At 36.1% G+C, this 16,933-nt stretch overlaps 1 protein-coding gene across 1 annotated transcript in view; it reads left to right on the plus strand.

Moving 5' to 3' along the window:
* The window catches only part of TSHR (thyroid stimulating hormone receptor), a 184,230-nt gene that overhangs the window by 117,727 nt on the left and 49,570 nt on the right, over nt 1-16,933 (plus strand). Inside the window, exon 4 of the mRNA XM_036735664.1 lies at nt 13,876-13,950. Coding sequence (XP_036591559.1) covers nt 13,876-13,950 — 75 coding nt within the window. The remainder of the gene's footprint in view (nt 1-13,875; nt 13,951-16,933) is intronic.

Genomic DNA, 16,933 nt, shown 5'->3' on the forward strand with positions numbered 1-16,933 from the left:
AAACATGAAAATGTGAATATGCTTCCCAGAGAGCACAGATTTAGAGAACTTTAAAACGCAATCTCTCTCATGATGTTTTCTGCAAATGTAAGTGTTTTCTTGAATCTTTTCTCGAAACCCAGAGATTTGTAAACTTCCCTGAATTGACATTGGTTATGTTTATATAATTGCTAAAGTACAACCATGCTGGGTTATAAATACTTTCTTTGGTTATATGATTGTTTTATGTTCTCCTGTTACATAATGTTTTTGGAGTCTTGGTGCTAAAATAAACATACAGTGGTGATTATCAAAGTACAGTAAAACCCTACTAATTCAAAATCTGTGATAACTCAGACAGTATGCATGAAATTCTTGGGGTTTTTAGAATTTTCAAAATCTTACTGGGAAGTAAGGGAAATCCAAACCAAAAAATGAGTAACTCTTTAAAACCAAGGACTTAAGAGGCAAAAAAATTCTTTGAATATAAATTAAATTGGCTCAAGCAATTAATTTTTACAAGTTAAAGCATTTTAAATCCATTATTAGCTTACCGTAATTACTTGTTATATTTATTATATACATATATGCATATATAATAAACTAAAGTAAAATGGTACTACTAGGTAAGGTGATATAATTAAATGGAAAATTGCAGTTTATAATGAGCCTATTATGGATTAAAATCCTTTAACATGCAAAGTTAATTCATTGACATGTATACATACATGACACATGTATACATACATATATGGATAAGGAGCAGACTTGTGATTTCATTTGTACGGGGAACTCCCAAGAATGTAAACTCCCTCTCCCTGTGCAGGTCAGCACCTCCTCTGCAATTTGGAGAGTTACTTGGAATGCTGCAAGGTTAGTTGACTTGCCAAGGGTCACATAGTCAGATTATGCCAAAATATGTCTAACACAGGTCAGCCTGACTTGGAGGCCAGCTCTCAGTCCACTGTGCTAGACTGTCCTCTCTACTATTCTGTTCTATATGCTATCATAATATAATATACCTTTACATTATATTATATTATCTTATACTATTATATAACATGTATAACATTTTATATTATAAATATATTATAAACATACAACATTTATTATTATATAATATCCTATTCCATTCCATTCTGTTACATGATTATTTTGTTAAGTTATGTTAGATTAGATTCAGCACTCAAAACTTCCTATAATCACAACAAAGATTCTATAATTCCAATTTATTTTTACTAGAGCTATGTCTGGATGTGTGTATGTGCAATACACACATATCATCACTTGGAAAATTATATTAAAAAATGAATAATGACTAATATTGATATAGCACCAAAGCTCACAAAGCTTTTTATTCATTTTATCATTTAGTCCTAACAACTCTATGACATAAGAAGTACAAATATGATTATTATCTTTCATTGACTATATAAGGAGATAACTTCAAGAAGTGAAGTTGGTGGCAGCTAAATGGCACAGTGGATGGAGCACCAGCCCTCTAGTTAGGAGGACCTGAGTTCAAATTTGACCTTGGATACGTGACACTTACTAGCTATGTGACCCTGGGCAAGTCGCTTAATCACAACTTGCCCCACAAAAAAGGAGAAGTGAAATGACTTGGCCAAGGTCACAGTAATTAATAAGTGGTAGAATCAGCCTTCAAATCCATGTCTTTTGACTTGTAGTCAGTCTACTTCATGACAATTCTTTCCAATTAGTTAAAATTAGTTGAGGTTTTTTTGGGCAGCATCTAACACAAGTTATTGTGCATAATGGGTGGAAAATAAATAGGCATCTATGATGTATTGGGAAAAGCCCTACATTTGAAGTCAGAAAATCTGGGTTCACTTCTCATCTATTCCCTTCATGACCTGTGTGCCTTTGGCCAAGTCATTTAACTTCTTTGGTTCTCAACATTCTTAATTGTAAAGTGCAGAGTTAATGCCAAAATTCCTTAAAATACATCTAAGAACCCTTTAAGTCTAGGTCCTACAAATTTAAACCACCTTTAAAAAAACAGATTGTTATGCCTTGCACATAGTAGGTCCTTATGAATGGAATTGAATTGTGCATGTATTGAATACGCATGTATTGGATATTGTAGGTCATACTGATCTTCCCACTGCTCTGAACAGAATGCTTTAAAAAGAAAATGAAGTTCATAAGTTTGAGAAATCCAGTGCTTTGTTAATGATTTCGGTGTTCGTTTTGTAACTAATGGTCTTTTGGCTGGTTTCTTTAAAAAAAAAAACAACTTCCAAAGTCATTGTCACATTTGGTTTTTTTCTCCTAAGATACTGTAAGGTTATCTAGTGCTTATGAAAGTTGGAGACTAATTGCAGTGTTGGAGCAGGTGCTATTTAAGTTTCTCCCATCCAGCTCTGGTCCTGGTCTGGTCTCGGGCTGAAATTTTCTCTAGTTACAGTTTCTCTTAACTGTCAGTTCACCCCCACCCTTGCCTGGAATCTCAGTTCAACTTCATAACTTCCATCAACTGTGCAACCCAAGCCAGACTGAAGTGGAACAATTCAAGGTCAATTAAATCATTCAGAGGAACAATATCACTAGAGAACATTTTTCTTAATTGTTGTACCCCTACCTAATGATTCTAGTACTCTGTCTATTCTTTCTACTCCTTTCTTATATATCCCTCTTTATTCTCTCCCCAACTCCATTTCTTTCAGGATTATAATTTACCATCAGGCTTGATGGAATTATGTTCCTGCCACAATGCTGATTTCATTGGGCACGTAGATTTCTCGAGAGGCTAGTTCTTGGCTCTTTCTGGGGTTTAGGATGGATATTTGGAAAGAAAAAGAGACTGTAGAGTCTGATGTTTGATTAAATCAACAAAATATGCCAAATTAGTCCACTGATCTTCAGTAACCCTGTCCCTTAGACAGTGAACAGTGTAAAATTCAATCTGAATTTCTATTTTATTTTAAATTCAATGAGAAATTGAAGAGTAACATATTAAATAGTTCTTGTGCGAAGCTCTCTGCTTTTCTCAGAATGAGAAGATAGGGAAGTAATGGGAAAGGATTAATATAGTATAAGCCCAAGTGATCAAGCCTCTGCTTTCTCCAGAGTTTTTCTACTTAGAATTAAGTAATGTTAAAGGTAAGTAGGTAGCACAGTGCAGAGTCAGGAAGTTTGAGTCAGAAAGACCTGAATCTGAATCCTGCCTTAGATAACTACAGTGTGACCCTGAGTAAGTCATTGAATCTCTCTAAGCCTGAGTTTTCTCATAAGTAAAATGAGAATAAAAATAGAACCTACCCCATAAGGTTGTTATGAGGATCAAATGTGAGACTTTATGTAAAGTGCTTTGCAAACTTTAAAGCAATATAATAATAATAATGAAAATTATCTGACAATAATTATAATCATCATCATCAATATTGTTGTTGTTGTAGCAAGGAGGGATCTTGGAGATTATACGGCCCAACATTCTCATTTTACAGATGAATAAACCAAAGTTCAGAAAGGTTGTGATGCATCAGCCAATAACCAGTCTTAAAACTTCAAGTCCAGTCTTCTTTCCAATGTATTTAGGCAAGAGGGACCATGTTTTCTATTTATTTTGTCTTTTATAGCATGGGGGTACTCAATAACTTTGATTGAAATGAAAAAAATAGATTATATGTCTCTGGCATCTTTCATCCCTCTGTACTATGTATATGGGAATGGAGCGAAGGAGTTAAGAGAGCCATGAAGAGGGTAGAAAGACAGAGCTTATGTGCTGTGAAATCAAGACTAGATATGAGTGGCTGAACCAGAAATTGCTTATTTTTGATTGAGCTGATTTAGATAAGATTAATCTCCATCTAAGCTTTGTTATGTAGGTAGAGAGTTCCTCTATATTGGATTGAAGTTGGGATAAAGTGAGTTGAGATGGTTTGAGATGTTGGATGAGGACAGAGGTTGTTCATCTTATTTATGTCTTGGATACTTTTGGCAGTCTAGTGAAGCTCCCAACTCATTTTCAAAATAATGTTTTGAAATGTACAAAATAAAATATATAGTATTATAATGGAAATCAGTTATATTGAAATGCTTATCAAAGTATTATTTTAAAAAAGCAAATTCATGGGCCCCAAGTTAAGAACCCTTGGGTTACTTGGCTATAGACCAAAATTCGAATGCAGGCACCCATTTTCTGGCCTTTCAGCATAGTGTAGAGGAAAGGACATAGGCATCACAGAGTCTTATAACACTGGGGTTGGAAAAGACTGCAAGAGATCTAGTCCAGTCCCAACTGGAACAGGACCCCTCTCTTACAACATCCTTGACAAGTGGTTGATTAGTCTCCATTTGAAAATGTCTGGTGTGAGTAAACTCATTAGCTCCCAAGGTAACTCATCCCATTTTTTTGACAACTCTCATTGTAAGGAAGTTTTCCCTAAAATTCCATTGCTTTCATTCTTTAGTTCCTAGTTCTACGCGATGAATTCAACCAGAACAAATTTAAATTTTCTTCTCCAAGGCAGCCTGTCAAATCCTGGAAGATAGTTATTATATTTCCTCAATGTCTCTTTTTTTCTCCATTGTGAACGCCATTCCCATTCCTTCAACTGATCCTTGTATGGCATAGTTCCCAGCCCCCTCTATCCTACTCCTCTCCTTTGCATATTCTCCAGTTTGTCAATATCCTTCCTAAATTGTAGCATCCAAAATTGAATACAACACTCCAGTTGTGATCAGACCAGGCAGAGTACAGCAGGACTGTCACCTTCCTTGTTCTATGTCCTATTAATACAGATTACTTAGCTTTTATAGTTAACGTGTCATGTTGTTGATTCATACTATGCTTTTACTCCACTAAAATCATCAAATCCTTTTCAGACAAACTATCATTTAGTCATTCCTTTCCTCAGTCTGTATTTATACAGTTGATTTGTTTTGGACCCAACTATAAGACTTTAAAATTTATGTCTATTAAATTACCTCATTCAATTCCATCCCATTAAGAATTTTTGGATCCTGATTTCGTTCTGAACGCTAACTCTTCCTTCTAACTTTTGCCATTTGCAAGTTTTTTAAATTAAATTTTGTTTTAATTAACAAGTATATATTTTTTCTTCCTCATACCTCACCTTACTGAAAAAGAAAAAGAAAAATCTTAAATATGATCTCTGTGTTTCCTTCTGGTAATTGATAGAAATGTTGAAAAGCCTGGGGCAAAGAACATATCAACTGTGCAGTCAAATAGAGCCCTCCCTTCATGTTGACATCTATTCATTAATAACTATTTAGTCAGTTAATAAACATTTATTAAGCACCTACTATGTACTAATCACTGTACTAAGTAGGAACACAAAATTCTGAGAATACAAAAAGAAAAAAAGAAGACAGTCGCAGCCTTCGAGGAGCTTATATAATGTAACAGGAGATGATAGCACAAAAAGAAACTGCAAGAAGGGAGGGAAAGAGGAAAGTTATCTGGCACTGGAGCATGATGGAGAAGTCCAAAAAATATAGCCATGTAGGGAATGAAGAGGTGGTTGGCTTGGGTGCCCTCCTTAACAGGAGATTTTGGGAGGAACTTATTGCTCTGCCCTCCAGTCAGAAGGGTGGAGTGTACTGCCGAGGTCTGAGTACCAAGGTTAATGGATGATGGAGAGAGCCAAAGAAGTGAAGCGGGGGGAGAAAGGGGTAGAGGAGGAAAATGAACTATCCTTCCTGTCTGGTCATTCAAGCAACAGTCTCACTGCAGTATATCATAAATCTAGCCTTCCTCTTGTCCATGTGAATATTGTCAAAGGCATAGTCAAATGCCTTGCTAAAATTAAGGTGTCCTACATCTGTGCTATTTCCCTGAGTTGTTAGTGTAGTAACACTGTTGAAAAAGTAAATCTGGTGAGTCTAGCATGTTATGTTCTTTCTGAATTCTTGATGGCTCTAAGCTTTCAAAACACTCACATGCTATCCCTTCAATAACAGATTCTAGAATTTTGCCATGAACTGAAGCCAGGCTCATTGGCCTCTACCTTACATTTTCTGTCTTGCCTTTTTCTGAGACTGGGGATGTTTGCCTACCTCCAATGTTGCGGCACCTTTTCAATCTCTGTGATTTTTCAAGTCACTGACAGTGGCTTAGCAATCACACTGCGAATTCTTGTTTTGTTTTTTGTTTTTTTCGCAGGGCAATTGGGGTTAAAGCGACTTGCCCAAGGTCACACAGCTAGTACATGTGTCAAGTGTCTGAGGCCGGACTTGAACCCTGGTCCTCCTGACTCCAGGGCCAGTGCTCCACTCACTGTGCCACCTAGCTGCCCCCACACTGCAAATTCTTAAGCAAGTAAATTCTCTCTGGACCTCAGTTTCCTTATCTCTAAAATGAAAAAAAAATGGCCTAAATGATTTCTCGAAGTTCCTTCCATTTTTAAGATTCATAGTAACTGGTTCATTGCACTTAGGAAATCAAACTAAAATCATCCCAGTAAGTAACAGGACTCTAAGTGGAATGGACTAATCAGCTCCTGAGGTATGAGGCACTGATTTTCATCATTAATAATACAGTCAATTCTACTACAACCAGGGTTTTGGAAAAAGTGAATTTGTTCAAACACGATTGATATATTAGGGAACATTCTGAGCAAAATACAAATTTTGAGTTGGCTTCTATTCAATTTCTTCTGAGAGAAAACAAGCAAGAAGGTAGAAAACTGAACCATTTTAAAACACCCACTTTCCCAAGTAAACACCATTTATTTGTCAAGGTAAAGTACTATATTTATTGTGTATCTTTTGGTGCAGTAATAGCTGTGAGAGAAGAAGAGCTGGTTTGAAGCACTCCTACTGTCAACCCCACTCCCACCACCCCAACCCCACTCTAGCCTTTGCAGGAGTCCTAGAGTTGGGGCCTGCCCAGCTTCCTCCAGGCCCAGCGACAGACCAAGGCCATGGACACAGTGACTGTTGAGTGTATTATTTATGCATTTCTTAACCACTTCATAGTTATAAAACTGCACTACCATTTTTCATTAGGTTACTACCTTTTTTTGATGCTATTGGTGAAGTTTTTGAATGTTGTGCCCAAATACATTTTTTCCCATAAGTTCCGTGGTTTTTATTGCTCAATTTGCATAGTGCATTGTTTCTAGGGAATGTATATCACATTATAGAGCTGCCTGTATTACCTCATGCTTGTGGAGTGCTTTATATTTCAAAAAATACACATAGGTTCTCAAATGATACTTACAATATTATCATAAGGGGTATTTATATGTTCATAATTCTTTTTCATTTTCAAAATAGAATTTCCAATGCTTTATGTCCATTTGTTACAAACTGAATACTTTGATAGGTCTGTGAATTTTTCAGTATGGATACTTCCTCTCCACCAATGCATACTATAACCTCTCCATACTTTTTTACTGTGGGATTTATATCCTTCTGCAAATTGTCCAGAATGCATCCACCTCACATGCTGGAGATCTTGCTCTGATTCTTCTGGTGTTTCAAGGGCACCAATATAGTACTCAAGCTATCTGTTTATTGCCTATCATTTCCATGTCATGACCAATACACCACCTTATATCTTGCATACATCGTCATTACTAATAGGCTAGGGCCTGAATACATGTACCATATATCTTTTCCATTGCCTATTGAGTCACTTACAATTTTGATTCTTCTGTGGTCAGACTGCTTCATAATTTGTGGCTCTGTGGCATTATTAGGAGAATATAGATATTAAATAAATTATTTAGAATCACTTAAAGTATTTTGCAAATTCCAAGTGCGAACCAGCCCATTTTCCTCATTGTATCTCTAGGTTCAGATCATGTTCATCTTCATCATATGTCCTAGATAGATAGATATAGATTAGCAGATAAATATAAACAGGTATAAGGCTAAGGTATATGATTTAGATTATTAGAGAACACATATACACCCATTTGAGATAGAGATAGTTAAATAGATGATAGATAAATATTCAACGGGCCATCTGTCCAGCTATTTATTGTAATCTGAGCAATATGAATTTTTTTCATTGTTTTTTCATTGTGGTTGTTTAAACCAATCTCTTTCTGATAGTTACAGATTAGTTAAAGAAGTTTTATAGCATTCTAAGAATTGGTTAATGTCATTTGTGAATAAGAACATTTCATGAAATTCACCATTAATATAGATAGGAAAACCTTCTGTTTGTACTCTGCTTAAGACATCCTCTATAACTGACAATTTACCTAAGCATGTAGCTCTCTGTTCCAGTATTGCCTTCTTTGATGTGAATACTCAGCAAATCAATAAATAAAAGTATCTCTATGATCATATTTGTCACTTAATCTTGTATGATTTTAACATATAAATAATAGAAGGAAAACCTTTAAGTTGGTATTTTGTTCTACAAATCAATTGCCAAAAAAAAGTAATAGAATAGGAGCTTTTCTTCTCTACATCTTCCAGTTCTGTGGTTGAAAATAAGCCTTCTCCTGCTTTCACCCTGGTGACCTTGACACAACCATACTGTCCTCTTAAAGATTTTATGGAAGCAAGAGAGTAGAAAAGTCTGTACTTGTTAATGGTCTCTCAGTTTCCTCTGTTTGCTTAAAATATTGTCCCTAATCTTTTCCATTCTTTTGGAATCATCTCTGAGATATTTTGGAAAAATAATCCTTGAGTGCCTTTAAAATTATGTTGCTTCTAATATGGATGGTCTTTCTCTGCATATGCCTGATCAGATCTAGCCACTTTTCCTTTTTAAATACCATTGCTACTCCCTTACCTCGTATGGTAGCCCAGTGCATTGCACATGATAGTCACTTAATATATGCCTGCTGGTTGATTAATAGAGAACTGAGGTAGTAGAGTCCAAATGTGGTTATTCTACTATCAGTATTTATAAGAATAAATCTTTACGGATGTTGGCTTCTCTGCTCCATTTCACTTCTATTTGTTAACCTCCTAGTTTCATATACAAACGCTCTCAGGATGATCTGACTTTGAAAGATATCGTATTAAACTCTGCAGATTTATTTTCTTCTCAACTGCTTTTTTGCTGTTTTTTGAAGTGATACTGCTACCTATAATCTTGCATTATTCTTTTCTACAATGTTTTTCAAATGAGCAATTACTCTAAACCAGTGACATCCTTGGTTGCCACATCTCTCTTCTTGACAAGATCAACTGGCTGCTTGATTCAAATTGTCATCATTTTCTCTTCACCTATTTCACCTACTTTTCTTCTGAAAGATCTTTCAGACTTTCGTAGGTGAGTATATTCCTGAATCTCTGTTATCCCATAGAGTCATTGTTCTCAAGATGATAAATTCTTTCAGTTTTGCTCCTTTTAAAAAAATAAAATCCCATAAATACACAAAATGACCTGCTGGTCATTCATGCCCTGTGAAATAACTTTACAACAAACCTTCCCTTGAACAGAGAGGTCCTACCTAACTCACAGGAGTGTACAAAAAGGTTTTGTGGGGTTTTTTCCCCTTCTCTTTCCCTGTTCTCCTTTCCTCCTATAATCTTTTTAGAAGACAGCAAAGACAAACTTGCACAATCTTTTCTTCCTATAGTCTTGGCCATCTAGTTCCAATATTTTGCTGTTTCAAAGTTGCTATGTCTTTTATCCAACTTCTTCTCTAAACACATTTACTTCTGTCATCAAAATCTCTCGATACTAGGCCGAACATTTTGATTTTGCTATTGCTATTCTTAATTATGTTTTTTTCCTCCACTCCAAAGGACCACAATGTATTCATCTTTTCAAAGGTCACTAAAATGAAAAAAAAGCAATTAAGACACAGAACCTCACTAACAGAATGTACTTAGAAAAGAGGTTGTTCTGTGATGGTGGAGTAAGGGATCAGGGTAGAAGACAATATAGAAAAGAAAATTCAGAAAACAGTTATCTTTTCCATAGGGGTGGGGTTGGGGTATTGGGGTGAGACCCTCCCTTCATACCAGAGAAGAAATCTAATTATTATGGTATTAAAAGATAAAATATGTTGATATTATATAATATTATACATATATTTTATGCATTTCTGAGTTTCTTAACTTTTTCTGTGTCATCCGCTGGCCTTTGTGTGTTGTCGGCAACTTCCACAAAACTCCCAAAAAATTCCCATTTAATTTCTTATACCAAACTGAGATATAGTGAAACTAAAAAAGGGAAAGTCATGATGTGGAAGGGATAGTTGTAGTTTCTTTCCAAAGAGTTGAGAGCCAGTGGCATGCTTGTGACAGACTTTCTATTGCACTATTAAAATTCGTATTCTCTTGAACTTAGTCAAGCTATATTTGGAGTTCTTTTGTCATAAATAAACTCAGGTACAATTTTCAGACTGTGAATATTGAAACAGAGACAACAAACTTTAAACGCTTCTTAGACAGGTGCTGTTCCTTCTTGACTGGAAACGATATATTTAATGAGCAACTTATGTAAAATATTCCATGTGACAGCTCTTTTAAAAGTTAATTCTATTTCTTCTGTCTTCTTAAGGATCTTTTAAAATCTTTGTCCTCACATCCAGCAATTATTTTGGTATTAGCATAATTATTTTTTGGCTTTAATTTTTTACTTCCTCATTCCTTACCCTACACTGGTCCAAAGTTACTATCACTCTTTATACAAGTTGCACCGTCTCATTTTTAAACATTTTCTTTCTTCATCAGAGCACTTTCTTCATATCAATCTTTCAACATGGACATGTAGAATTTGAAACCTGAAGAGCAGTTCACTCATCCATCCCCTTTGAAACAACTTCATAAAAAACCTTCCCTTGAAAGGAGAGCGCCTACTTGATGCATAGGAATGTGCAAAAGGTTTTTTTTTCTTTTAAATTTCCCCCTTTATTTCATTGTCTTCCTGTCCTCCTATATCCCTTTTGGAAGACAATACAGACAAACCAATAGTAACTAATTTATTTCCTCCAGTTGATCAGTCAACGAGCATTTATTAAGTACTTAGTATGTGCTAATGTGACACTAAAAAGCTCAAGAGATATAATTTCTGGATGATTAATCATTTTATTAATTATGGCTAGCAAATAATTAATAAAAGGATGGTCATTTGGCTGTCTCTCATAAACCAAATAAAAATCATGGGGGCCTCTCAACACTTAAATATCCTTGGTAGAGTGTATGTTCCCAACAGGCGGCAATCAACTTTTATTGGTTAACAATTAATGAGAATGAATATTATAATGAGTGTTGGACCTATTCTAATGCAGGCCTAGGGGACCAGAATTTTGACTATGTCACTCTTAATCCTCTTTACCCAGATATTCCCAGCCCTGGCAATCTAGACAAAGGGATATAAACCAACACCACCCCCAGCCCTCACACCCCAGTTTGCCTGAACAGAACACAATGGGCTAGAATTTACCTAGATTAGATTCTTTTTAGTCTTTAATCAGAACTAAGCTTACCCAGTTGGGTGAAGTCTCAAATAAGATTGAGGAGAATGTTAAATCCAATCTTATCAGCAGCCTTGTTCTTCAAAGGCAAATTTGACCTAGTAGAGAAAGAGGAAATAGGAAGGGGAAAAACTTGGATCCCTCAATATTAATGGGTTATTGATATAAGAGAGAAATAATCTTTTCTCTCACTAAACACTAAGGATACAAAGAAAACAAAGGACCATCCCTGTTCTTAAGGAGCTGACAATATAAAGAGGGAGACAACATGCAAATACCTATGTAAAAACAAGACATGTAAAGGATAAATTGGAGATAACCAGCAAAGGGAAGGCAACAGTATTAAGGGGCATCTGTAAAGGCTTCTTGTAGAAGGTGCAATTTTAGTTGAGACTTGAAAGAAACTAGGAAAACCAAGAGGCAAAGATGAGGAGGGAGAGAATTCCAGGCATGGGGCACAGTCGGTGAAAATGCCTGGAGTTGGGATATGGGACATTTTGTTTTTGGAGCAGCTAGGAAGCCAGTGTCACAAGATCACAGAGTACATGAAAGGAAATAAAGTTTAAGAAGATTGGAAGAATAGGAAGGGACCAGGTTATGAAAGGCTTTAAAAATCAAACAGGGGATTTTTTTATTTGATCCTTGAGGTGATAGGGAGTCACTGAAGACTAATGAATTGGTAATTGACAGGGTCAGACTTGAAATTTAGGACAATCAATGTGACAGTTGAGGGAAGGAATAAACTAGAATGGGAAGACACTTGAAGCAGGGAGACCAACAAGCAGACTATTTCAATATCTAGGTGTGAGGTGATGAAAGCCTGTGCCAGGGTTGTTGCAGTGTCCATGAAAGAAGGTAGCCTATATGAGAGATATTCTGAAGGTAAAATTGATAGTACTTAGCAACAGATTGAATATGGGGGATGAGAGAGAAGGAGGAGTTGAGGATAACACCTAGGATTTTAGCCAGGGTAACAGGGTGGATGGCGATGTCCCCAATAGTAATAGGGAAGTTTGGAAGAGTGGAAGGTATGTGGAAGAAAGATAATAACTCTGGCTTTGGACATGCTGAGTATCTGTCTATAAGACATCCAGTTTGAGATGGGCAATTGCAGATGCTGGTCTTCAGAATCAGAAAGTAAAGCTAGATAAGTAATCTAAGATTCTTGAGCAGAAATGATAATTAAATCCATATGAGTTGATAAGATTACCAATCAAAATAGTATAAAAGGGGAAAGGATAGGGCCAGAACAGAGCCCTGGGAGATATCCACGATGGAAGGGCATCACTTGGAAAAAAGATCCAGCATTAGAGACTGAGGAACAGTCAATAGGCAGGAGAACTAGGATTGAAGAGCATTATGGAAACCTAGAAAGAACCTATCAAGAAGAGGGTGATCAGCAGTGTCAAAATCCAGTAATAAGTGCGTCAATGGAGACCATTATTTTTCTAAGCAGATTGCCTGTTCACCAGAAATGGGTCTTTACAATTCACTTTGATTATTGTTACGAGAAGAAAATGAGCAATTAGTTGATAACCCAGAATCTTAGCCACTTCCCCTACCAAATTCTTTCTCCATATGATTGACAAGCAGCAGAAGCTACAAGTTTCAGTTTTCCTCCTAGAATTTCCTTCTGCTTGTGGTGCTAAATAACAGGAAAAAAGCCTAAGAGAGAGGAATTCAGAAAGGACCTAAACAATCTACGGACTGGCTAATCAGATCCTACAGAATTCAAAGTTAGATGTATCTCCAAACATTTTCCACAAATTATTGGCTCATAGTGAGTGCTTAACTTCCTTGCTTCCTTCATTTCTTCCTTCCTTCCTTCTTTTTTTCCTTCCTTTCTTTCCTTCTCCCTTTTTTCTTTCTCTCTTTCTTTCTTTCTTCCTATCTCTATTATCAACTAAGGCATCTATTTGCAGCACTTCCAAAGTCAATACCTTTTGAATTTATTCATTACGCATTCAATAAGCAAATTATAAACACCAGACCATATTATGATACCAAATGGGACCACTTAACCTCCTGAGTGAGCTGTTTTGCTTTTTATAGTTGCTATTAAAAATAACAATAATGGTATTCACCCGCTACCTCCAGCACCACAGTGGATAGACTGTGTGTGTATGTGTGTGTGTGTGTGTGTGTGCGCGCGCGCGCGCGCGCGTTTAATTATGCCTAAAGGGGAAAAAAAGTACGGGTGAATACAACCAAAACAAACGTCCCCCATTAACATAGTTTAACTAGAATCAGGTCAAAGCTGGCCATACAGGTCCAAGAAGCAGCCTAGCTACCATAGGCAGCAAAGAATGAGCAGCCCTGTCTTCCCTTAGTTGAGAGCAATTTGTTGCTGTAATTCTGCCAATAGTTAGTTATTCTTATCTCCTAATTCAAACTCATTTCTTTTTTTTTCTGGGGTTCTCTTGCTTCTTTGAGTTTTGTGGCTAATAAAGAAAGAGCTTTTATTTTATTTAGCACAATATTTTTCAGCTTGTGAACTCGTTCACTTTAACTTTTGCAGAGAAATTCGAAATACTAGGAGCTTAACTTCCATAGATCCTGATGCCCTAAAAGACCTGCCTCTCTTAAAATTCCTGTAAGTATTGCAAACTCTGTTCTTTATGGGTTAATTACCATGTTGTCATTTAGTCGGAGCTGTCCCTAGAGACAAGGCTGGGACAAATCACATGATACCTCCCTCCCCACCCTCCAATAATCCTGATCATTTTTACCCAAATGAAAGCAGGTTCAAATGAGCATTAAGACCACTCTTGAAGGGAAAAGAAGTCACAAATGGACAACATGAAGCCTGAAGGGAATGTACGTAGAAGGGGTAGAAGTGTAGTTCTAGTTCCTTTGTCATGGGAATGCTTTATAGGTTGATAATGTGTGTGTGCATGTGTGCATGTGCCTGTGTTTGTACAGATACACACATATGTGTGTGCATCTATATAAAGGTTAATAGCCCCTAATAGCTCATTCTCTCCCTCCCACCATATAAATACAAATGTGTACACATATATGTGTGTATGTATACACACACATACATACACATACATACATATATATGCCTCCAGATTGGGAATTCTTAATCTTTTTTGTGTCAGGTATTCTTTTTGCCATCTGCGGAACCCCATAGATCCCTGCTTAGATAATGTTTATAAATTAAGATGCCAAGCTTCACTTAGAAGATAGTAAAAATAAAGACATAATTTTTTTTCCCATCCAAGGTCACAGATGTCCCTGAAATCTATCCATAGATGGTTCAAGGGTATATTGGCAAATGTTTAACAATCTACTGTCCGGGGAAAAAATGTACACATGACTCACTTTTAAATTTAATCTGCATTATTAATGTTTTCCCATCATTTTCTTAAGTCTAGACAATCAACCAAACAATAAATTAGGCCCTGATTTGTAGTATGCCAGTATCCAAGATGTAAATATTCACACTGAATTCATAGTGAAATGAACAATTAGCAATTGGCTCTCATGAGCTAGGCAGAGCTGGCTCTGGGAAATTCCTGTATACACACTTGGAGGTCCATAGATTCTAGGTCAAGAACCCCTGCTTTAGAAGTTTTTATTTCCACACCAGATGGTGGAACCACTTCTTTTAATCCAATTCAATAAACTTTCAATTAAGAGCCCACAGTGTGCCTGGGGAAAATAATGTGCTGGGTATGGTACAATACATTTTTATAACCCCCCAATCTTCTGCCTCTGAGTCATTACCTGATCAGCAGTTCTCTGTATAGGAACCCCACTGTGGAGATCAGCCTGATCTGTGATCTGTCACAGGCGCAGTTTAGCTTACAGTCATGGAGTTGCTGTCATTTAATGATGGGAGCTGTTGTTTTCTCTTTCTTTGTCATATCTAAAACTATCCTTGGTGATTATAAGTTCAGAACTCCCCAAACTTTATTAGAGAGTCCTTTTATCGTCTAAGACAATATTTAGATAGGAATCAATAAGATTCTACATCTCTAAGAAGACATTGTATTATAGAAAAAGATAGTCTGAGGCACTTAAGAGATAGGAAATAAAAAGCAAAAAGGTAATTTTGAAAAAAAAAAACAGTTCTTCCTGATGCCTAAATTATAATAATTACATTTTTCAGTTTGAATCACCTCTAGTTCAACCTTCAAACTATTAGGGGATTAACCTAGCCATGTCATTCCTCTGCTCAAAACCTTTCAATTACTGATTGTGCTTGTCACCTACCCCCACTCCCAGCCTTTCTCAGCTCTCCTCCTCCTCACACACACTCAAAGCCTATTGTGGCCTTTAGCATACCTACCTTTCTGTTAGTAATCTATGCTTTATAGTCAAATTAGAGAACTCATTGTTCTGTGAAGGTGTCTGGTGCCTTCCCACTTCTATATAGTTACTATAATTCTATAGTTACTCTGTAGCCATTGGTATGGCTAGAATATCTTTACCTACATTCTGCCTTTCAAAATCTTACTCATCCTTCAAGTTTCGGTTCAAATATCAACTCTTCCATGAAACTTACCCTGATCACCTGATCAGAAAATAATCCTTCCTTCATTAGAACTCTTCTTTATCTCCCTAAAACACATCAAGACAATATATACATCATAATGCAGGCATTATGAGACAAAGATGTCATTTACCTTATATACACCATAACCAACTAATATTTATAGGGTACTTCCCATATACAAAGAAACTATACTCAGGCACTGATGGAGTAATTTAGAATAAAGTAAAAAACTTAAAATGGGATTTCGAAATGAAGAATCCTACCTTAAAGTATCAAGTTTGCCCAATTCCAGTGGGTGAAAAGGCTGCTGAACTAATGACCTTGCAGTATATAAGAAGATTAAATTCCCTTTCAGTTATTGTGGATCCGGGGCAGGACGTTATTGCTAATCAAACATTTAGGTTAATGCTATAAGGTTACCATATATACATAAATTATTATTTTTAAAATCTGTATTATTAGCTCTTGAAGGGGAAGGACTGGTTTACTTATCTTTGTACCTCCTCCCAGCATACTGCTTTTTCCAAAGTAGGTATTATAAATGGTGATTGAATGAAACATAATGTAGTAATGATTTCAAAGGATATTTTAGGATTTTGAAGTGCCTTAAGAACTAAAATAAATATAGGTCTATTATTAAAAATAATTTCTGATTGTTTTCATTTGTCTGAACATATCTATATTTGAAGTTTTATGCCACTGAGCTAGTATTACAGGGCCACTTCGGAGGAAGACTTATTTCTTAACATATCACTATAAAATCTGATTGAGAAAACCAAGGTTCAGTAAGAACAAATTCTTATACATTTGTACCCCATTAACCAAACTTAACAAACAAACAAAAACCAAAGGAGAAGGAATCTGAAACCAATAAGCACACTTTAGTCTCACTGAGTCCAGATGAATGTTGGTTTCCATCTAACTTCATATCTGGTTGAAAAAGTAGAACCTATCTGTCTTGATGCAAGCCCTTCTGAATGGAGACATTTCACTAAGCATTTAAAGCAACAAAGATTTGTTATTCATTTACTATGAGCTAGGCACCATGCTATGTACAGAACATACCAAGACA

This window comes from Trichosurus vulpecula, chromosome 8 (assembly GCF_011100635.1).
Source record: "Trichosurus vulpecula isolate mTriVul1 chromosome 8, mTriVul1.pri, whole genome shotgun sequence".
Lineage (NCBI taxonomy): Eukaryota > Metazoa > Chordata > Mammalia > Diprotodontia > Phalangeridae > Trichosurus > Trichosurus vulpecula.